Below are 23889 nucleotides of genomic sequence, written 5' to 3'. Positions count from 1 at the left end.
CAGCATTTTACAGCAATAAAGAATTTTTAAATTAAGGTATGTTTATTATACACTGTTTATTAGACAAAATGTATTGTGCATTTAATATCTATAATAGATCATAAACTTTTATATACCCTGGGAAAACAAAAAATTTGAGTTACTTGCTTTAATGTGATATTCACTTTATTGCAGTGGTCCAGAACCAAGCAAAAAAGTGAAACACAGAATTTATTCTTGTATTATTATTTATTAATCAGTGTATTATTTTCCATACAAACAACTATAAACCTACCTTTGCCCCACCATATAATCAAATGAGATTTCAAATGAATAGGAAAATAATGGATTATTTAATATATAATGCTATTACAATTAGTTAACCAATAAGATAAGAAATAATTTAGATTCTTATTTCATACCTTACATCAAGTATGTTATAAATAGATATGAAATCTACATTTTAAAAATGAAACCATGAAGATACTAGAAAAAATAAGTGAATATTATATATAAAGAAATATATGTTCTTAAACATGAAAAATTCAGAATAAGATCTCAAGGCAATTTTGGAAATTACATCTTATTTTTTTAACAAATGGAATATAACAAGGTAGTTTTTTAACAATAATCTTTATTACTGTACTTTCAAAGGTACATGTAATCCTGAGCTACCACATTTATGTAGTTACTAGAGGCCCAGCGTGCAAAATTGCACGAGATCCCAAACCCGCCGCAGGACCCAAGACCTGCCATGCCATGAGACCGAGACCCACAGCACTGTGAGACCCATCAATGCACCTCTTGGTGACTGGTCGTTTGGTCATTATGGCGTTACAGCGTTATGGCCACTGACCTTTTATAATACAGATCATTTACTCTTTCAAGTATACATGTATTTTCTTCCAAATTGTTTGATGAGCACATATTTTGTACTAATCGGGAACATAAATAACATGTTGTTCTTGTCCCTGGAAGAACCAATTAATTCACTCAGATCATCTCATTCAAATTCTGCTTTAAGGGCTTTAGAACATTGTTTTTCAACTAAGCAATTTCTTTTTCATCCTAGTGAATTCTTTGAAAACTGTTGTTTTTTGTCTGTAATCTATTTTCATGAATAAATTTTTGATTACTTGAACAGCTATATTTGAGAAAAATGGTAAGAATAACTGCTTCTAATCTCAACATATTAGCTAGTATAAAATGCACAGGCTCCCTTCACACAGAAATAGTCCCTGATGATCCCAATAGGAAACATTTATCATGTTTAATGAAGAAGACGTCAAGCAAATGTACATATATCTTTGTTTAAGTGGTTAACTATTATATAACATGTTATTTAAAATGCTTCAGGCATTATAAAGAAATACATACAGAAATACATTTATGATTTTATGACATTAAAATCATAAATCTAGACCAGAACTTATATAATTGGCAAATAAAACAACAGACAAAATAAAAGACGAAAGTCCTGTAATCTCTGAGGAAAAAAATGCATTTATCCAGCATCATCTTTAACTGTGGACAAATAAATATTTTCATTATTGTATTTTAAATTACTACCAAAATAGTGTATCTTTCTACAAACAACAAAAAACAAGCAAACAGTATCTATAAATGGTTTTTATCTGACAAGAATGTCAAGTATTTGAAGGTACACTCAATTCTTTTCCTGAATAAGGTCACTATGATCTTAAAGCAGTTCAAGCAAAATGCATATTGCTTAGATTTTAAAGCAGGCAATTTTGATATGGTAATTAAAATGTAAGTATACATAGAAACATTTATAAATACTTCTTGGTAATACTCACAGATCAGCAAGTAATGGAATAACTATTTAAAAATGAAAGGTGATCTAATGCTTAGTGGCAAATCCAAAAACATGTTTAAGAGATGTAAAAGGACATGAAGACACGGCTTTATTATTCAGAGCTTGAAAACCTAGCAGCAAAACAAACTATCATTTGCATATAATGTAGTGCAATGAGCATTTGTTCATAAAAGACTCCCAAAGTCTTGAAACTTTATACATAAACCAGAATGGAATCCATGAGGATAAAGGATTTAAAGATGTCCAGAGCAGCTTATCAAAAACTGCTAGATACTCTCACCTGATTCACTTGCTCATAAGCAAGCTTATGCAAAACTGTGTTCTGGATAGCTCACTTTTATGGCTCCCCAATAACACGCTCGGATAAGGCAGATCAAGCCTAAGAGATAAGCAATTGCCCACAAAACATAGGTTGCATGAAATCGCCTTGCAAAATCTTGGGTGCCAACCTAAAATAGAAAGCAATATAAATACAAAAGGTTGGAAACTTAAAAAAAATATTATCTACTTAGATAACTTGTGTTGGGAGATTAAAAATGGTGGCAGAGTAAATGGATGCTACACAGACACGCTCCAAGGATGAAACTGGAATTACCTCTAAAATACAAAGAAACCATCCTGAATAATCAACTGGAGAACTTGTGTTGGTTCACATATGATTTTTCTGAACAATATTCTTGGGGCCACAAATCTCTATAAAATGAGTTTGTATACTTTTGATTATCACTCACAGGTTAAAATTATTAAGATGCTGCTATTATATCTATAAATTCTATGAAGTAAGCAAAAAAAAAAAAACAACAACAAACCCAACTAAAACATGTTATTACTAAAAAGAACTTAATCTGTATAATTTCACCTGGTGAGTGATATGTGGAAAGTAAATGCCAACAAAGCAGATCAGCCCTTCTTCTCCCCATGTTACCCCCATGCCAACTGCTTAGCTTCAGCATCCTCTGAAGACAAGCCACTCACATGACAACAACCTCTGCTTCACTTGAACAAGGAGAAGACGGGTTTTGCAGACCTCCATAGCTGACTGAGTGCTGCTTCGACTCTGGCCATGGCCAGGTTGGTTCTGGCATTAAGTGAAAACAAATGGGCTTCCCTTAAATGGATAGTAAAGTCCCAGTGCCAAGGACCTTCAGTGGGGTCCCAAGATACCATTTCCCTTGGGTGGGTGAGCGGTACTAAAACAGGTCCATGGACTGAACTTCCCCAATTGCCCATAGGCCTTCAGAAGGTTCTGGCCCCGGTATGCCAGGGAGGCAGGCTCTTCATTTAATTGTGATAAAGTTGAGAGGAAAGTAATACTCACAGTTAATCCAACTCCAATGAAAAAGCACATCATTCCAATGGTAATGTATGCACAGCAGCGTCTTCGTGGAAGAGCACAACCCACTGAGGAGCTGCAAATCATGAGAACAAGAGAGAACGTTAAGTATTTAATAATCAATCACTCTTTATCCCATCCTTGTGAGTACTCATCTGTGACTTCAGTAACATACACACTTCTATTTATTTCTTCAACTTGGGAGATAGGACATACAGAAAAATGTCATTTTTAGTGACTAACATGAATCACAATCATAATTAGTGAGTATGTGATATATTATTGTGGCTTTAAACAAAGTTTAAGCCTTGGTCATTGAAAATATCCACACAAAAACAGTGTGGTCAATAATGATCTTCCAATTACAAAATCTATTTTCTTTTAAAAAAATATATATATTTTTATAGATTTCTCAGATGAAGGGAGGAGAGAGAGAGAGAGAGAGAGAGAGAAACATCTACACTAATAAAAGAGAAATATGTAAATGAACTGTCACTTTGAGATGTCTACCAGCCAATCAGAAGTGAATATGAAAATTAGCAGGACAAAGATGGCGGTGGCCACAGAGCCAACTGGAGAGGGCAGGAGGCATGGGTTGCCCCTGGCGTTGGAGAAAGCCAAGCTTCCTGGCCACCCAGGCCGGCAACTGAAGAAGGGGCCTGCAACCAGCCCTCAGTCCATAAACGTAATGAGATTGCACTTCAACTTTCCCTCACATTTTGTAGAAAGTGGGCAGAGCCCCACCCTGGTCCGGGACACCCTTCAGGGCAAACCAGCCGGCCCCCACCCATGCACCACGCCTCTATCCTATATAATAAAAGGGTAATATGCAAACTGACCCTAACAACAGAACAACTTGGAATGACTGGGCACTATGGCACACACTGACCACCAGGGGGCAGACGCTTAATGCAGGAGCTTCCCCCTGGTGGTCAGTGTGCTCCCACAGGGGGAGCTCTGCTCAGCCACAAGCCAGGCTAATGGCTGCCAGCACAGTGGTGGTGGTGGGAGCCTCTCCTGCCTCCTCAGCAGCACTAAGGATGTCAGACTGCAGCTTAGGTCTGCTCCCTGCTGGCAAGTGGACATCCCCCAAGGGCTCCCGGGCTGCCAGAGGGATGTCTGATTGCCATCTTAGGCCCAATCCCCCGGGGAGCAGGCCTAAGCCAGCAGGTGGTCATCCCCCGAGGGGTCCCAGTCTGTGAGAGGGCACAGGCCAGGCTGAGGGACCCCCTCCCCCCACTGAGTGCACAAATTTTTGTGCACTGGACCTCTAATACTTAATAATCATTATCACGGATTAAATCACCATTTCTGCTAGTCTGAGGCCTATTATGACACATGCATGGAAATGGAACCCAGCCTGTATTTCAGAACGCGAGGGCTCCCTTGGCTGGGACCAGGCTGCCTGTGGCAACTGCACGAGGGGCACCAGCAACAGGAGAAGGACATGGGTGCTGGAGTCGGGCACCACCCCCTCCCCCCGCGTCCTCTGACAGGTTCATAGTAATAAGTAACTTCTCCACCTTAGGAGTAACTTTAGGGTACTTGTTATTTGTGTTTAAGGAAATAAAATTTTCACTCAAAATCTTACGTCAACACATGACTCATCATTTGTTATGAAGAAAAAATTCAAAGAGAAAGAAATCAGCTGCGACTGAGAGTGCTGCAGGGCGGGAGTGGGGGTGCGCATGTGACCCAGTTCTGCCAGTGTTCGTTCCTCACAGTGCCACATCAGTGGACTTATCCCATGTGAATTTCTATGTAAGTTGTTCCTTAACTAACTGATACAAGTTCTTCACGTTAATACACTGTCTTGTGATGTTCTAACTAATCCCAGAGTACTAGGTATTCAATACGTCTTTATCACTTGCAAAATACTGCTGCTGTCCTAAATTACTTAAGCAAGCAGAAGCAGCCAGCTGTATCTGGAGCCTCCTAAAGTTCCTCCCCTGTAACATGAGGATGATAACTCCTGGTCATGGGACAGACCACAGCTGGTCCTCTAAAGGGCCGCCCAGTCCTGAGCACAGGGGCTGCCACCCACAGGCAGGCTTGGGTTCTCTTTATTTCCTATAGAAATTTTTAATTCAGTTTCTTATGCTCGGTGAAGATGCCTGCAATTTAATTTTCTTCGTTTTTGTAAAAATACAGCTACTGCACAGGCATAGTCACATACTTATGTGTGTGTCTGGAAGTGTCCCTCGAGTATATATATATTTTTAGTGTAATTATTGGGAGTTATTCACTTTGCTTCTTTGTGTACAGACTTCTACTGGATGCAAAGAAGTTATGTATTCAGATGATTAATTTCACAAAAATAAAAAGGAAAATATTAGTTTCTTTGAAGCTAGAAATATGCTGTAAAGAGTTGTCGTCTTAGAGCTATATTTAGTTGGGGTCACTTTTAGCAGAGATAAAGGGAAATATTTTGTTATATATACCCTACTTCTCAGTTTTTAATTCATTTTTCCTAGAAATAATTCTTAGGATTTCTGTATTAAAACAGATAAGGTATTTATATCATACTAACTATCACACAGATTAAACTGTGAACTCCTATTTTTAATTTTCAACACTGAATTGTCAAAACATTCTAGTTTAATTTCCTTAGCTTAAGTTATAATTCACATACACATATGTGGAGAATAATAACTTTTAAATTAAAATTTTATTACCAGCATAGATGCTATGCAGCATGTTGTTAATGCAGCAGTCCAGAGGCTGCGGTCTTCGAAAGTTCTGGAGAGATCTCACATTACCTAACTAACTAGGTGGCTTGCCGACTTACCATGCCTAACTGTGCAGTCAATGTGGTAGTGCTGAACACCTGCTTTCCTGCTGGGATTCTAGAGCTTATGTTTGTGCTTTTCAGCAGGTGCCTGTGGGACCTGCTCCAACAAGGACCTCGGCCCGGAGTCTGCACTGAGCCTCTGGGAGGTAGCACGGATGTGCGACTGGAGGAAGGGAGGGTCCTGTGCGCCTCTCCTGGGCGGGAGCTCCTGGAGACTTGCTTCTCTTTCCTCCAGACCAGTGGTTCTCAACCTTCTGGCCCTTTAAACATAGTTCCTCATGTTGTGACCCAACCATAAAATTATTCTCGTTTCTACTTCACAACTGTAATGTTGCTACTGTTATGAATTGTAATTATCTGATATGCAGGATGGTCTTAGGTGACCCCTATGAAAGGGTTGTTCGACTGCCAAAGGGGTCACGACCCACAGGTTGAGAACCGCTGCTCCAGACTTTGGCCCATGCACCTTTTTCTGTGCTAGTTTGTTTTGTATACTCTCACACTAATAAATCATAGCTGTGAGTATAAACATATAATAGTAATTCCTATTAGTCCCCTGAGAAAATCTTGGGGATTTTCTCAGGGGACTAAATGGAATCTTGAGGTGATTTGGGGACTCCCAATACAGGTGCCATAAAATCTATACTAATTGCCCGGACTGGTTTGGCTCAGTGGATAGAGCGTCAGCCCACCCCCAAACAACCCTCAGCCCCTCACCCAGGCTGGCCATGCCCCCCAGTGGGGAGCCCAACCCCAAAGGGGGTGTGGCCAGCCTGCAAACAGCCCTCAGCCCCTCACCCAGGCCATCGACGCCCCACAGAGGGGACCCTCATCCTGATGGGGGCATGGCCAGCCTGCAAATGGCCCTCAGCCCCTTGCTCAGGCTGCTTCCACCCCCAACAGAGACACCCCCTACCCTGATGGGGGTGTGGCCGGCCTGCAAACTGCCCCAGCCCTTAGCCCAGGCTGGCACTGCCCCCAAGGGGACCCCCACCCTGATCTGGGACCCCCTTCAGGGCAGACGAGCCAGCTCCCAGCCGTGCACCTCTGTCTAGACTAATAAAAGGGTAATATGCTAATTAGACCAGACATCCTTCTGGACAAAGCTATGGTGGCAGGGCCAAGGCAGAGGCAGTTAGGGGTGATCAGGCCAGCAGGGGAGAGCAGTTAGGGGGATCAGGCCAGTAGGTAGGCAAGCAGTTAGGAGCCAGCAGTCCTGGATTGCAAGAGGGATGTCTGATTGCTGGTTTAGGCCCAATCTCGCAGGGATTAGGCCTAAACTGGCAGTCTGACATCCCCTGAGGGGTCCCGTATTAGAGAGGGTGCAGGCCAGGCTAAGGAGCACCCCCCTCCTGTGCACAAATTTCATGCACAGGCCTCTAGTATATTTAATAAAAATATCTTCTAGCCCTGGCCGGTGTGCCTCAGCGGTTGGAGTGTTGGCCTGCTTACCATAGGGTCTCAGGTTTGATTCCTGGTCAAAGGCATGTGCCTGGGTGGGCGTGGGGCTCAGCTCTGTTCCCCCCCCCCCCCCCCCCCCCAGGTTGGAGCACCTGTAGCAGGCAACCAATTGGTGTGTCTCTTATATTGATGTTTCTCTCTCCCCCCCCCTCTCTCTACCCCTCCTTCTCTCTCTTATCCTCCACTAACCCCTTCCCTTCCACTCTCACTGAAATCTGTGGAAAAAATATCCTCACTCCTTGGGTGAGGTTTAAAAATACTATTAATAATAAATATATATCTTCACCCTGCAGGCAAGGCTCAGTGGTTTGAGTGTTGACCTATGAACCAGGAGGTCACGTTTGAGTCCCAGTCAGAGCACATGCCTGGGTTGTGGGCTTAACCCCCAGTAGGGGGCATGCAGGAGGCAGCCTATATCTCTCATCATTGACGTTTCTATCACTCTCTCCTTCTCCCTCTTCTTTCCTCTCTGAAATCAAAATACACATATATATATCTCCTATTTTTCCTTGCTGATATAAAGAATAGCTAGCAAGTACCTTTTCTCCTAAATCTAGCCCATTTGAATATAAATTTTAGATTATTTATAATAGATTATAACCTCTTAGGACATATGCAAATGCTCACTAAGTTATGGATAATTTTAGAAACTTATTTCCTTTCAGAGAGTGATATTAAGCCTAATCATTTAAATTTTAAAATGAAATATTAAAGGGCTTAAAGATTTCCTTTTTGTATTGAAAAGTATAAATATATTATGCATTCATTCATTTCATGGCATGTCTTAAGATCAAAATCTAATTAAGTGAGAATTCTGAAATCTTTAACTTGTTCACACGTACTTCCCAGAGCATGTCCAATGGTGGGGAACTTACATTTTTTTGCAGTGTGGACATTTCGCCAGAGTGTTGAACCTCAATTCCATCCACTGTAAAATAAATAAAGAGAGGGCTTGAAAAGAAAAACAACTGAAGACCATCCAATCTGATAAGGTGTGGTTTTTTTTTTAGCTCAAACGTCACCCAGGATCACAGCCAAGGCAACTACCTTCCCCACCCCCTCCCTCTGCCTGAAGGAAACTCGGGATTCCCATCTGAAACAGTTCCCATGACTTTCCCAAGGGTCTGACGCAAGTGGGGTTGCTCTAAAAGGAAGTTGAGTGCACTGCTGTGATTAGGGTCATTTCTTTTAGATTTATGTCTCATTCACTCCAAAAGAATACAAACATTTCATGTACCTTCAAAGTTTTCTTTCCTTTAAATCTTGAGGACTTGCCTTTTAAATACATATAGATTCATTACTGAAATGCATCTATTTATTCTATTAATGTGGGAAACTCACAAAGTAAATAGACTAAACTAAATATTTTCAATGCTGTGAAATTTGTAACTTGTCTCAATTGATTTCAGGCCTTGTAGTGTCTAGGGCAGTGGTCGGCAAACTCATTAGTCAACAGAGCCAAATATCAACAGTACAACGATTGAAATTTCTTTTGAGAGCCAAATGTTTTAAACTTAGACTATATAGGTAGGTACATTGTTATTAACTTAATTAGGGTACTCCTAAGGCTTAGGAAGAGCCACACTCAAGGGGCCAAAGAGCCACATGTGGCCCGCGAGCCGCAGTTTGCCGACCACGGGTTTAGGGGAAAACAAGGTAGCGAATAAGCAAATGAATTATCCTGATAGTTAAAGCTGGAAGGGCAAAGAATGTAGTACAAAGGATATGACTGATCATGATCAGCATAATAATAAAAATAATAATGCGAAGTCCTCGTGTCAGAATTAAAAACTTCGCAGCCTGTTCATTCTTCATACACAGAGCATCTCTCATTAATCTGAAATTGAAGCAACAGCCCTCCTATCGGTACAGCCTGCATTCCCCAGTCACCAAACACTGTGTTCTTCAGGAATGTTGAAATCATCTTCAAATACAATATACTAACCCCAAACACCCTTTCCTGCTAAAAAAAATTAAAGTTTATAATCATAATGACCATGCTGATATGCTAATATGGTCCACTTGCCTGCAATAAATATTAAGTATGAAAGAGCTTTACAAGTTAGTCTTTGACTTTCATATTACTTAGTGATTTCCATCTCAAAGGAAAATATCTCATGCTTACACTTTTTTTAAAGTAATAAAAATCATGTCACAAACATATCTAGGTAACTTCTCAATTTGGATTATTCTCTAGAATTCACTACTAGATGATTTTAAAAAATTAAATATAAACATTTTAATATTTCATGTTTTAATTGTCTTTCTCCTCCTATTCAATTAGAAAAGCCCATGAGGGCAGCAAGTGTGCCTTCCTGCCTCCCCAGCACTTAGCCTGTGCCAGAAACTCATTCAATATAGATTTTTGGACAAATAAAATAAACTTACTTATAATGTGGCTACCATGACAAGGATTTGGAATACAAAACAGAACTGGGCAAAATTCAAGGTACTTATGAGAGGAGCTCACTGAAGTGAAAAATAAACCTCTTTTGAAGATTTTAAAATGGTATTTCAAAATATGATTTATTTACATATAAGAAAGAAGAAGGTAGCCCTGGCTGATGTGGCTTAGTTGGTTGGAGCACTGTCCTGTACATCAGAAGGCTGTGGGTTCAATTCCTCATACAGGAAGTAACTGATGGGTGTTTCTCTCTCTTTCTTTCCCTCTCCCTTCCTTTTTCTCTAAAAAAAAAAAAAAAATCAATAAAAACATATCCTTGGGTGAGGATTAAAAAAAGACAAAAAAGATAAATATATTTAATGTAGTCAAAGTACTAAATGTATCCATACCTACAGAGTATATCACTCTATTATAAATTAATAGGTAATGATTTTTAAAAGAAATTTGTTAACTACTCTCACCAAGTATATCCTCTAACTCAGAGTTCCTCAAACTTTTTAAACAGGGGGCCAGTTCACTGTCCCTCAGACTTTCCACACATGCGCACTGCGGGCCAGGGATGAGTCGGCTGCTAAGCAGGACAGGCAGCGGCGACAAAAACACCCCGCGGGCCGGATAAATGTTTTCGGCGGGCTGCATGTGGCTTGCGGACCGTAGTTTGAGGACCCCTGCTCTAACTTACCTAGTATATCCTCTAATTTATGCACTTTGTCACTGATTTAATCAATAGAATATAAAAGCAAGAAAAAAGATTTATCCTACTAAGTCAGAAAAGCATAACAATTCTTGCTAAATGTAATAAATTGGATAAATGCATGCATTTCCATTTCCTTGCCCAAACCTAACTAAAATGATAGTGAATGAATTTAAAACTGTAGAAGACCACAAAGACAAAGAGAATCAGACGGGAACTGGGACACTGGAAACTGAGGTAGACTTGGCAACTGACTCAGTCAGTGAGGGTGTGGCCGTCTGCAAGGGCCTGTGTGTGAAGCACGTGGCCCACAGGGCCGGAGCAGTGGTGAGGGGCCACCAGGGCTTCCCCTGGGTGGTGAGGGTGGCGGTAAAGTAGGAATATGGGTTATAAATTCCCTTCACACCACAAAGTCAGGATCCTCTCCTTCCCCAACACATTTGAGAGAAGAGAATTCATTCTGAAAAGAGGTTTGTGAGTTGAGGAACACTAGGCTGATCAGGGGAAGAATAAGACAGCGCTCTAGAAGCAGGCACAGGTTCCATTCTGCCTTCTGAGTAGTGGGTGAGACCTTCACCCACTACCTTTCTCAGATCCTAGAAAGAGTCCTCACAAGAGATCTGGGATTGTTCCCGGAGAAACTTACCATAAAAAAAACTCATTGACACTCAGAGTTGACAGTTCTTCAAAAGGAGAGAAGAAGGAGAGGAAGGTAAGGAGTGTGTGTGTGTGTGTGTGTGGGTGTGGGTGTGTGTGGCCGGGGTGGGGGGTGAGGTGGCGGGAGGAGAAAGAAGGAGAAAAAGTTGAATGCCTGCTGCATGCATAGAGATCCCAATCAGGGATTTGCTGTCAAATAAACTTTTCAGTAAAACCTCTATCACAAAAGAAAAACAGATAGAAAAATAGGTAGAAAACAGAATAAGGCATAAAAAAGAACATGCCTCAGAAAAAAATAAGAGCTGCAGAAAGTTGCTATAAAGAAGAGAAAGCTCTTTATAAAAAATGAAAAATTAATGAGAGAACCAAAACCGGTTTGGCTCAGTGGATAGAGCATCGGCCTGTGGACTGAAAGGTCCCAGGTTCGATTCCGGTCAAGGGCATGTACCTGAGTTGCGGGCACATCCCCAGTAGGAGATGTGCAGGAGGCAGCTGATCGATGTTTCTCTCTCATCGATGTTTCTAACTCTCTATCTCTCTCCCTTCCTCTCTGTAAAAAATCAATAAAATATATTTAAAAAAATAATCAGAGAACACGGGGAAACTCTTGGGAATTAAAAGTTAAGTTAGATCATCTGAAACAAAAGTTTTGAATTAAAGTTAGAAGATATAGTTAGAGCCATTTCCCACTAAGGAAAAGAAGAAGCCAAAGGGGAAGAGAATGTTTCAGAGAGAAAGAAAGTGATCTTTCATAGAGAAAGGGAACAAAGCCAGCAGAGGGGACCAGGAGAGACTACTGAGAACCAAGAGCTTGCCCACTCCCCCACCGCTCCCACAGCACATCTGAATGCCATTCAGAGCCCTAGGCAACATGGGAGAGGAAAGAGGAATATCACAAGGAGAAAGGTCACAGAGAAAGGGTCAGGAGTCCGACAGCATTGAACTTTCTCACCAGAGGGGCAAACCCTTGAACATCTTGAGAGGAAAAAATGTCAAACTGTAATTCTACATCTGAACAAATTATAAAGTGAATGTGAAATTAGATTAAAGCTGTTTAAAAAATGAAAGGGCTCAAATTTATTTTTCCACATCCTTTCTCTAAAAGCTGAGAGGAAGTGCTCCAGCAGAAGGAATAAACCCAGGACCCCACATGGGAAACAGTGCCAGGGACTACAAGATCCTGTGCAGGGAAGCTGGGTGACAGCTGAGAGGCAGGATCCCTGCTGCGTCTCCTGGAGGGATAGGCGTGCTGCAGCTCTGTGAAAGAATACGGGAAGAACTAATGATCTGTACTTAGAAAAGTAGATTCCAGAGGGGGTGGGAAAATGAACAAATCCAAGAAAAATGTGGAAGCCGTACAGGAGAGGAATATAGCACATTACTTGGCTCAGCTGTGAATACCATTTACCTAATGATAAAAATATGTAAACACTAAGTATTAATTGAATAAAATATTATAACTCTCCTGGGAGAATGGAATGAGAGAAGGATATGAATGGGGCAGGCAGGTAATATCTAAAATTGTTTCATCAAAAAGAAAAAGGATAAGCAAACAATTTAACCCCAGAAAGTCAATGTCAGCAGAGCAGCTGGAAGAGACGAAGTCCTGGGGTTGGCAGTGGGTGCGTTAGATAAGAGGCGACCGCTGTTTTCCCATAGAGCTTTCTATTCCTAGTTGACATTTGGAATTATGTGCACAAGTTACTTCACTAAAATAAAAACTGGAAGAAATAAAACAAATCTTAAGCTCTGTCACTCTTATGACTGGTTTTGTTTATAGAAACTGCCCCCCAGGGCCTGCCCCTTGCCCTCAGGAGGGCTCCTTCCCACGCAGGCTCCCTAGGAACGTCATGCTTCCAGGGGCTGTGAGTCACACCTGACACCGTGAGTCATGAAATTAACCTGTAAATGTCAAACTTAAGGTTAAAGGTAAAAGTAGTAACTAACTTTTGGTCATATGTAGTTACTTATGCCTTCTAAGTTTTTACCCAATGCTTTATCTAATTACAGATACCAGAGTTCATCCACTTTACTTCAAGTTTATCTTTTTAAATAAGAAAATCTCTGACAAATCCTAATAAGATTTTTTCTGAATCTATAAACCTGCACTTTGTGCTCCACTGAGAAGGTGAGGATGGGGAGACTCTGCCCCTCACCAGGCCACGGGGTTCCCAGGAGCTTCCCTGGAGAGGGCTTTTTGGCAAATAAACCAAGAGAGGTGCACCGCATGCCTGACTCACAGCAGCTGCCGCGCACTCTGGCTGCACTTCCGAGTACCTGACTTTCTTAAAAAGGCTCCACTGAAGTCTTCTGGTCAGTCCACTGGACAGAACCGCTGACCATGAGTGGCGGCCAGATCCATGTGGCCACGATCAGTACTGAGAGGTGAGGTCACTTAGACGTGTTGGCCACTCACCAGGAAGGTGTTCCCGCAGTGCCCGCACGCCACCCGGGCACCTTCTGGTTGGGTTGGCACTGCAGGTTGAGCTGGCTGCTCTTCAGAAATGAGCATCACTGGGCCCAGGTTAACGATGCGCCTGCTGCAGGGAGAGGAACTGCTTCATTAGCCCACCAATGAGCTGGGAGGACAGCAATGAAAACAGATTCTATTAATTGTTTAAAAATTAAGTTAATAAGCCCAACTCTGGAGTCAAAATCACAGAGAAAAAAACACTTAGGAACTATTTAACTACCATTTCCAATTAAAAAAAACTTGGGAATGATTTAACTGCTGTTCTAGGTTCAAATCAGAAAGTTATTATTCCTTATCTAGGAAGACAGCTTGAGTGTGGCCAAACACTAAATACTAAACACAGTAAAACACCCTGCATCTGCCAGGAGCGGGCCCCAGCCTCCGCTGCTGTCACACCACTCCTGCCTGCACTCCTGGCTCCCTAGCATCTGCCTAGTCAGACTGAAAGGGAAGCGGCAGCTACTTTCCTTCCAGGGAGGGCTGTGCATGATGCACTGGTCCAAAGGCAGAAACCATAGGAAAAAACAGTCCAGGTCTTGGCATTCTACAACCTGGGCACATCCATGGTGGCATTTGCACATAACTCCAGAACGTATTGTACAGAATGTGCCCTGCAAAGGTTAGTGCACCCAAGGCAGGCACCCAACGGCATTTAGAACAAGCACCTCTATATGAAGAAGAATTAGATAAAAGGCAAACTGATTTGTTGTTTTTAAATATGTAAGTTTCACAAGTAACTGACTTATTATAGTGCATTAAGTACGTCAGGAAAACTTCCATTGCTCATTCAGGAATATTGTATCTTGCAAATGCCTGTGACCATTAATTTCAAACTATATCATTCCTTTCACAAAGAAAAATAATCCAGGTCCTATACTGACCATGAGGACACAGACTTTGTTTAGAACAATGCCTGGCACATATGTGCCTTTAATAAATACTTGTTGAATGAATGAATGAATGAATGAATGAATGAATGAAAGAATGAATGAATCTTCATCTCTTACCAGTTGGGTCTCGGGCAGCCTATTCGCCGAGATGTGTCCTTACAAACGAGGAGACAATTGCAAGGGCATCTAACATACTTCTTCCCTGCCGGGGGGTTTCTGATTGGCTGGACAAGAGAAGGAAATACAAACACGGCAAATTAACCAAAGTGCAGGCTGACAAAGCTTGTCTGTGTATACAAAAAGCATTAATTCTTTGAAAACGAAGGCTAATGGTATCAAATTACAGTTTAAGGACAAGTGCATCATAAATGCTTTTAAATAGTCTACTCTTGGCAAGCACTCCATGAAATTTGGAGGCTGTAGAGAGTTGATAATGACGGAAATATTTCCAAATTAGCCTTTAAGGGTCTTTAATATGAGAGGAATGTTTAATGCACCCGTTCACAGGACAAGGTCCTCTGACTGTCTGGCAGGTGCAAGCATTCTTGGGGCTCGCGCACCTGTCCAGGGGAAGAGCAGGTTTACTCAGAACAGTGGGCACAGAGGAGTGTGTGCTGACAAATGTGAACTTTTCCTAAACTTTACTCACTAGAATAGCAGAAGTGATTCATTTAAAAAATATATTTTTATTAATTTCAGAGAGGAAGGGAGAGGAAGAGAAAGATAGAAACATCAAGGATGAGAGAGAATCATGATGGGCTGCCTCCTACACACTCTGTACTGGGAATAGAGCCCACAACCTGGGCATGTGCCCTGACCAGGAATCGAACCATGACCTCCTGGTTCATAGGTTGACGCTCAACCACTGAGCCATGCTGGCCAGGCAGAAGGATTAAGTTTATGATACCTTTTTAACTTATAAAAACTTATAATAGCTCTAATGCTAACGATTCTTTTATTTTCTTTAATTTCATAATCAGTTTAAAAGCTTCAATACTAGCATGATGCACTGAAAGGAGAATATCACTCCTGGCCACAATAGCTTGAAATGTGTGACCTGAATCTAACCATAGGGAACATCAGAGAAACCCAAATTCAGGAATGTCTCACAAAGTATCTTGCCTGTACTCTTCAAAAATGTCCAGGCAATAAAGGACAAAGCAAAACCAAATTTCAGATAAAGGAAGATTAAAGAAACATGATAACCAAGTGCAACATGTAATTCTATATTGACTTTTGGACCAGATTTTTATTTTTAACGGAATAACTGGACAAACATGAACTAGGTCAAAAATTAGATAATAGTATGTTAATTTCTTGCATCTGATAATTGTACTGTAATTGTATAAGTGAATGTATTATTTTTATTATTATTTTTATGTGTTTTTATTGACTAGAGAATGAGAGGCCGCCTCCTGCATTACCGTTCCTGAGGATCAAGCCTGCAACCTGGGCATGTGCCCTGACCAGGAATAGAATCAGTGACCTCTTCACTCATGGGGCAGTGCTCAAACACTGAGCCATGCCAGCTGGGCTGAATGTCTTATTTTTAAAGAAATTCACACTAAAATGTTTATCAGTAGTTAAGCATCATGACTGCAATTACCTTAAAATATCATACAAAATGATAATTTATTTAGAAAGAGAAAGCTGATGTGACAAGATGTTAATATGTGAGGGCTGTGCATGAAGAAGCTATGAGCACTTTCTGTACCACCTACTATTGTTGTTATAACTTTTCTGTAAGTCTACACCTGATTTTAAAGACTTCCAGCTCTGGTCCAGTGCTCAGTTGGTCAGAGTACCATCCTGAGGCGCCAAAGTTGTGGATTTGGTCCCTGGTCAGGGCATGAACAAGAATCAGTGGAACGACAAATTGATGTTTCTCTCTCTCTCAAATCAACAAAAAAAGATTTTAAAAAACTTAAGTAAATAATCTTGGTAGAAATATATAAAAGTTAGCAATAAGCTACCTATAATTTATTAAACATTATATAGAAAATCTGAATATTTAAAATTCACAAACATCCAGAATGTATTACTATACTACCTAAAATGTATCCATATTCACACACACACACACACCCTCCTATGTCCCTTTCCAATTCTATCTCCTGACATAAAAAGGGCATGTGTTAGCCTTGCTCTGTGTTGTTGTTGTGAGGGTTGTTTTTTCATCTCCAGAGGAGCATCAGGTTCCTCTCAGAGGTGGTTGACCCGAGAATGATTCATCGTAAACCTGCGCCGTTCTGTTGAGCCCTGGTCCATCCTATCTTCTTTTTTTCTATCTAGAATTTCTTCTCCAGAGAAGTATCCAGTTGCCTAGCACCTCCTCATTTCACAAATTTAAGAACAAATTACATGAACATTAGCAAGTCTTATACTAAAGCACTCCTCAAAGACTTTTCTTCCTTCCCTGTAATGTTACTGATTCCACACAAGACTATCTGATTGGATACTATGCATTTTCTCTGAAATATTCACAATTATTTGCATTCTTATATAAGAGGGCTAGTAATGATATATAAATTTCAGCACAACTTGCTTTATGTCCAGAAATAATTTATTATAGTCAAACCTCCTGCTGCTGTGTGAGCGCAGCCCTCTAAGCAGTCAGGCTGACGGTGTGGCTAAATGCACAGGGACTTGGAGGTCCTGTTTGGACTGTGCTGTTTCCGTACTGGCCCAGCCTGTTCTGTTGACGTCCAAGTGCAAGTGTAAAATTTTAAAACTCCTCTTTTTCTATTTATTTAAAAACAGAAGGTTTTATGGATGGTGTGTTGTCTATTTAGTTTAATATGATTTCAAATCCACCTGCTTATGATTTGAAGTTGTTTAAATGCCCTTGTTTATGACACAGGCCAAAAGGTTGTTTTTAGAAGTAAAGTTGTGTCAGGACGTCATCATCTCCTCTGTGGGCCCAGCTGAGGACGTATCCGCAGGACCAGGGGGAGCAGCAACCAAGGCCGGGGGACCTGCAGGCTGACTTCTGAGGCTGTGAAGAGTGCTGGAGAGTTTGGGCTGGGCAAGGCACCCTTTGCTGACCTGAACAGCCCTGGGAACATCGGGAGACATTTCTCCCGCGTGGCCAAGGTGACCCTGGGTGGGCAGTGGCCCTAAGCCCTGCCCAGCCGCGGAGTGACAGCGTCGGAGCAGCCAGGCAGCTCGCCCAGCACCGGTTCCCTGCAGCAGGACTCAGCAAGCAGGGGCTGAGGTGGGAGCGCAGCTGGAAGTCAGGGCGTGGCTCCTGGTCCCCAGCTCCCATGCAGAGGCCCACCCACCTCCGTTACATTGGGACTTTATCCTTTGTCTCCCCTGCCTGGAACAGCTTTGAGTTACCCTGTCGTCGTGTGGACTGTGCTGTTTCTGTACTGGCTTCTTAAAAGGTATTGTCGCGTGTGCTGCTGGCTTGCGAAATCATTCCAGTCCCCATGGCAGACCTGGATAAACCAACTGCTGGCAAAGACGGAATCAGCCCCTGAGCAGAATCTGCTGCCTCTCTCCAAACAAAAACAACGGAGTAGAGGAATAGGAGCGAAAACCACGAATACAAAATTCAAGGAGACCTCTGAGGCACTGGTCGATGTTTTTTAATTACTGCTTATGTCCAACAACTTGTATTGTTTGCCAAGCCCACGAAGAGCACTAAGGAGGTTAATGCTAATGAAATTTACTACTAAGTGTTCAACTTAAACAACCAGGTGACTTTATAGATGTCATCTAACCTATATAATAAAAGCCTAATATGCTAAGTGCCTGGTGACTGGCCAACTGTTCAAACAACCAAAGCATAATATGCTAATGATATGCTAAGACTGCTCAACCACTCACTATGATGCACATTGACCACCAGAGGGCAGACATTTGACTGGTCAACCAGTCATATGACACGCACTGACCACCAGGGGGCAGACACTCCAACCGGTTAGGTTAGCTTGCTGCTGGGGTCCGGCCAATTGGGACTGAGCGAGAAGGGCCGGACACACCCTGGAGCCCTCCTGCGGTCCCTCCCCAGCTGGCCGGCCCTGATCGGGCCCCCATCAGGACTGGGCAAGACAGGGCTGGACACGCCCTGGAGCCCTCCTATGCTCCCTCCTTAGCCCCAGTTGTGCACCGGTGGGGTCCCTTGGCCTGGCCTACACTCTCTTGCAATCCGGGACCCCTCAGGGGATGTTGGAGAACCAGTTTCATCCCAATCCCGCAGGCCCCTCCCCTCAGGAGGGCACCAGATTCAGGGCTCATAGCTGGCGAGAGCTGCTGCTGTGGCAACGTGAGCCTCTCCTGAATGGGACTGACTGGATGTGAGCCCGCAGCAGGAGCAGTGGGGCCAGGATGAGCGGGAGCAGCAGGTAGGAGCTGCAGGTGGCATTGAATTGTGGGTTTTGTCCCGATCCACACAGGCCACTTCGAGGGACCCTGCCCATGCACGAATTTGTGCCCTGGGCCTCTAGTCTATGCAATAAAGTTATTCCAATGATGTCCTTTATAGAAAAAAATATTTACAATGGAAAAATCACTTTGTAACTTAAGGCTTTATTTTATGACTTTAAATAAAACATATAAAGCCCAGCATCCATGCTTTATGGTTTTTAGAGATACAATAATCACTGCCTGACCTTTTTCATACTTATCTAAAGAGGGAAAAAATACAAATAAAACAAATTAATTTAATTTCAGATTTTAAGAGAGATTGAAATTTTAAAAATAAAGACTAGCCACAAAAGCAGAAATATACCAAATCTAACTGACATACACTTTACAAATTTATTACTTGAAACTGAAAATTTTAGTTAAAATTTAGTTGCTTTTCCCAAAGTTTAGTAAAAGAAATTTGCCCTTCAAATTTTTTGGACATTTCACCAAATTAATATCAAGCTAATGGAATAAAATACCAAGCAACTTATAAACAACTAGAGGCCCAGTGCACAAATTTGGGCACAGCTGGGGAGGGGGTGCAGGAGGTTGGCTGGCAGGCCTGCCCCCCTATTGGGGTGGTGGGTGTGATCAGGGGCAGGGCCAGCGAGGGGGAAAGGGCTGTGGGGGGTTGGCCGGCCGGCCCCCCCACCTGATCAGGCCAGTTTGCTGGCTGCAGTGGGCATCATAGCAACCAGTAGTTCCAGTCTACAGCATTCCGATTGCGGCATTACACACACACACACACACACACACACACACGTTATAACAACAACAACAATAGTAACAGTAATTAATTTTTAAAAAGCTGAAACCCTTCTCACAGCCAATTGGCCTGGAGGTCAAATCCCCTCCAGTGTTACCTACAACAATCAAGGCTTACCTACAAAAAGACTGTGCACAAAGACCACAAGGGGGTGCACCAAGAAAGCAAAAAAAATGTGGAGACAAAGAAACAGGACACAAATGACAGAAATGGAGGAAACAAACTGATGGATATAGAGTTCAAAACCACACTTTTAAGGTCTCTCAAGAACTGTCTAGAAGCTGCTGATAAATTTAGTAAGGCCCTCAAAAAGACTGGTGAGACCGCCGATAAATATCGTGAGATCCTCAACCAGGCCTTCAGGGGAGGGCAGGTGGGGGTACCCAGACCTACAAGGGAGGGCAGTTGTGGGGGACCAGGCCTGCAGGGGAGGGCAGTTGGGGGCAATCAGGCCTGCAGGGGAGGACAGATGGAGGCAACCAGGCCAATAGGAGAGGGCAGTTAGGAGGGCAGTTGGGAACAACCAGACCTGCAGGCGAGGGCTGTTGGGGGGAACCAGGCCTGCAGGGGAGGGCAGTGGGGCCAATCAGGCTGGCAAACAGAGTGGTTAGGGGCAATCAGGCAGGCAGGCAGGTGAGCGGTTAGGAGCCAGCGGTCCCAGATTGCGAGAGGGATTTCCAACTGCCAGTTTAGGCCCGATCCCAGTGGGCCTAAACGGGCAGTCGGACATCCCTCAAGGGATCCCAGATTGGAGAGGGTGCAGGCTGGGCTGAGGGACACCACCCCCTCCATGCACAAATTTAGTGTACCGGGGCTCTAGTTACAAATAACTGTCTATGGTCAGTCTCGTTTTAAAAAGTAAAGAGCCAAAGAACATATTTAAACTCGCCCTGACATTTTCACTATGAAGTGAACTACAAACACTGGGAGGATCCTTGTATGCTCAAGAGGAATAGACAGCTGAGAGAAGACAACAATGATGAAGAGATGTGCCATCTCTGTGTCCAGCCTGTACCTATGCTTAAGTCACACTGTGGAAGTACTTCCCTGAGGGAGAAGAGGTCAGGTAACAATCGATGCTTTTACTGGCGGAAACTCCACTTACTGTAGCCTCATTGCAGACCGTGCACTTCACCACGTGCTGGTGGAGCTTGCTGTCCAGGCTGATCAGCGATTGGCACACGCGACAATTTATCACTGGGATGCCCCCAGAATCCAGGCTGGAGATGGAGGTGTATGGAGGGGGCAGCTCTGCTAAAAAGATACCAGTCGCTGAGTCAATCATACATGTTGGGTTTGAGCATAGTAAACTGTCAAAAGGTCCCCTTTTCTTTTAGTAACATGCATAAAACTAGTCAATCTATCATCATTTCAGAGGAGAAACACATATGGGACTGATAAAACCCAATTCATCTTGCCAGGTCTACCCCAATGACCCAGTTCCTGTTTTCAAAACTATACCCCAAATGTCAACTGCCCTCCGCACCCATAACGGGGACCTGATTTCAAACTGCCCGGCAGGTCCGGACAGTGACTCAGGATGAAGCAAAGTCTGGATAAAATCCACGGTCAGATCCCTGCGGCCCGGGAGAGGGTGGAGGGGAGGACTGCGCGCTGGGCTGGGCCGAACCCCAGGTCGGGCAGGGGCGGGCAGACGGGCTGCACGCAGTGTGTCCTGGAGCGGATGTGGCTGAGCGTTGTCCGCGGAGGTGGCGGCTCGGCCTCAGTTCATGGCACTGAGATGTCTGAGCGCCCCAAGCAGGCAGCACACGACATCACAGCATCTGTTCTGCACCAGCCACATTGGGGGGGGGAGGGGGGCAGGAGACGCATCAGGGCCCAGGGGAGCAGGAGGCTGGAGGAGCTCCCATTAACACCAGGCACAGCTCCAGGGGGCAGGTGCCAGGGGAGCTTCCTGAGGGCAGAGCCACGCCCGCCCCCTCCACACCCACGACTGGCGTCAGCTTGGACAGAGCAGCCAGCGCCAGGCTCAGGGGGAGGCCGCACCCACGCTGGTCGGAGGGGCAGAACTCGGACAGTGGAGAGTTGGGCGCAATATCTTGACTGAGAAGTTCCCTCTTTGGCGCGAGGTGAACTACGGCACAGTGGGCTCCCCATCCCCCAGCACCAGTGCAGGGAAGGGGGTCCCCACAAACATCTGCCTGTTCAGTTGAGCCAAGGGTTCTATGAGGATGCCACGGAGGGCTGCGTCTACATTTCTGAGTGGTAGATCTGTCTCCTAGACCAGTGGTTGGCAAACTCATTAGTCAACAGAGCCAAATATCAACAGTACAACGATTGAAATTTCTTTTGAGAGCCAAATGTTTTAAACTTAAACTATATAGGTAGGTACATTGTTATTAACTTAATTAGGGTACTCCTAAGGCTTAGGAAGAGCCACACTCAAGAGGCCAAAGAGCCGCATGTAGCTCAGGAGTCGCAGTTTGCCGGCCACGGTCCTAGTGTATCCAAGTTCGGTACCAAGAACACTGTGTCACAGGCTGGGAGAGCAACAGGGAACACGACACACCACCCCATTCAGGTGGCGAGCTGATCCCAAGGAGGTGCAGTTACCAGCCTCAGGTCAGCAGCTGGGCACTGGCAGGAGGGTGGGTCCCCGAGACAAACCGTGCCTGAGGCAGGTTGTCCCTGAGACCATAATGAGGGGCGCAGTCATGCAGAGCTCAACAAACGTACCCGAAGCCAGAGAAAGGAGCTATGCTCTACATTTAGTTTTCACATATATATTTTCATTCTTACAAAGAAAAAGAGATTAACTTTACAACAGCAGCCAGGAAAGGGAAAAAATCTAGGAAAGTGCCAAAGCAACACAAACTCTGAAGCAACCTTATCCCCCCACTTAGAAAGTAGTTTCTAATTATGTAACCTGTATCCCTTTCCAGTTAAGAAGAAAAGTGACTCTGCTACAAGGCAGAACGAACTTTTTACCAGAGCCATGAATCACTGAATAAAGCCAATATCTTTTAAATGTACTCAGTCCAATTCTGTTTTTTAACACTTAATTTCTTTGGTTCTTAAAAGTTTTCTGGAATGAAACTTCTTTTTTTCTCAGTGGCTGAACTGAAACTTGTTCCTTATTTTGCAGTGTGAGGAGTCTTATCAGATTAAACAAATATATGACACATGATGAAGTCTACCTCTGTGGGTATGACCATTTGGTGGAATAATCGAGCCAGTATTTGATCAAAAACATAGATGCGACATAGAGGACATGAAATCTATTATAGGAAAGTTAGTTAAAGCCAAACTCCTCCTCTTAACAAACTGTCAAATATTTTGTGTTAAAAGGGTGGCTTGGTAAAGTTGAAACATTCATTGATAAGCAGTGAAACACATTCTAGACCATAATATTTAGACAACAGTGAAATATTAATATCAAATGTGCCCATTGAAGGAAGTTCTCCACGTGGCTCCCTCTGGCAGAGTTTAATGCTGACCCAGAGCAGGACTGTGTGCTTTCTCGGTGAGTTTCTGTTCCAGTTTGTACCTTATTTCTCAACTCATGGATCATGTTGAAATATTCACAGCTAAACATCTTTTCACTTTCCTGCTTCTTGCTAAGTGTGGATTAAATCTCAGTAGCTGCTTTTCAAGCTATCACGTGTTAAGTAAAAACGTTTAAACACTACACGAGTTTAACCTGCTCCACAGCCGCTCCAAGTCCAGCTGGGACTTGGAAAAAGTGTGCACAAGAAACATGTCTGCCCAGATTGTCCAAAACATTGACGTGCACCTCCCAGGGTTTTAAACTTCTCACACCGTCTGGAGAAGATGGACGCACTTGAGCTACATTTGCAAGAGACATTGTGGCCAAGCTCACACTCTCAAGTGGCTTTTAAAGCATCGCCTCCCATTCTCCACACTCCCGACCTCCTTATTGCACCCACACAAGTCACCTGAAAGGCTCACAACAAAGATCTGTGAATAAATGTAATAATTTGGTAAATAGATCCTCCCTTCTTTCTCCAAAAAGCTATCAATCTTTTTGGATTCCATCTAGAGAAGAAAAATGGATAGAAATAGACACAGTATTAACTGTGTTACTTATTAAAGTTAATTTCAATCTCACCTACATATACACCAAGAACACCCGGTCTTCCCTGCTCTCCCTCCTCGTTCACCAGCCGCAGTAACAAGGGGGGCGGACACTCCGGGCCCCGCAGGAAAATG

General features: G+C 43.2%; 1 protein-coding gene across 1 annotated transcript; it reads right to left on the bottom strand.

The window, feature by feature from the left end:
* Positions 1 to 1270: 1270 nt before the first annotated feature.
* Positions 1271 to 21149, bottom strand: TMEM55A (transmembrane protein 55A). The gene is made up of 6 exons (XM_006776621.2): positions 20804 to 21149; positions 14637 to 14743; positions 13573 to 13696; positions 8277 to 8329; positions 3135 to 3225; positions 1271 to 2265 (listed from the first exon to the last, which is right to left on the bottom strand). Exons 1-6 carry the CDS (start codon positions 20981 to 20983, stop codon positions 2122 to 2124), a joined length of 699 nt encoding a protein of 232 aa, XP_006776684.1. The 5' UTR covers positions 20984 to 21149; the 3' UTR covers positions 1271 to 2121.
* Between the last annotated feature and the right edge of the window lie 2740 nt (positions 21150 to 23889).

The sequence above is a fragment of the Myotis davidii genome, unplaced genomic scaffold (assembly GCF_000327345.1).
Source record: "Myotis davidii unplaced genomic scaffold, ASM32734v1 scaffold3049, whole genome shotgun sequence".
In the NCBI taxonomy this organism is placed as follows: Eukaryota; Metazoa; Chordata; class Mammalia; order Chiroptera; family Vespertilionidae; genus Myotis; species Myotis davidii.
Note: the sequence above shows the minus strand (reverse complement) of the source record. Positions and strands in the feature narration are given on the sequence as shown.

What these genes read in the sequence shown, in the direction of transcription:
- TMEM55A (XM_006776621.2), bottom strand. Translation starts at nt 20,983, where the DNA reads ATGATTGACTCAGCGACTGGTATCTTTTTAGCAGAGCTGCCCCCTCCA. An exon ending in ACTGCGGGAACACCTTCCTG is followed by an intron (nt 8,330 to 13,572) that starts GTGAGTGGCCAA and finishes TTTATTTTACAG; the next exon opens with TGGATGGAATTGAGGTTCAA. An exon ending in TGTCCACACTGCAAAAAAAT is followed by an intron (nt 3,226 to 8,276) that starts GTAAGTTCCCCA and finishes CATGATTTGCAG; the next exon opens with CTCCTCAGTGGGTTGTGCTC.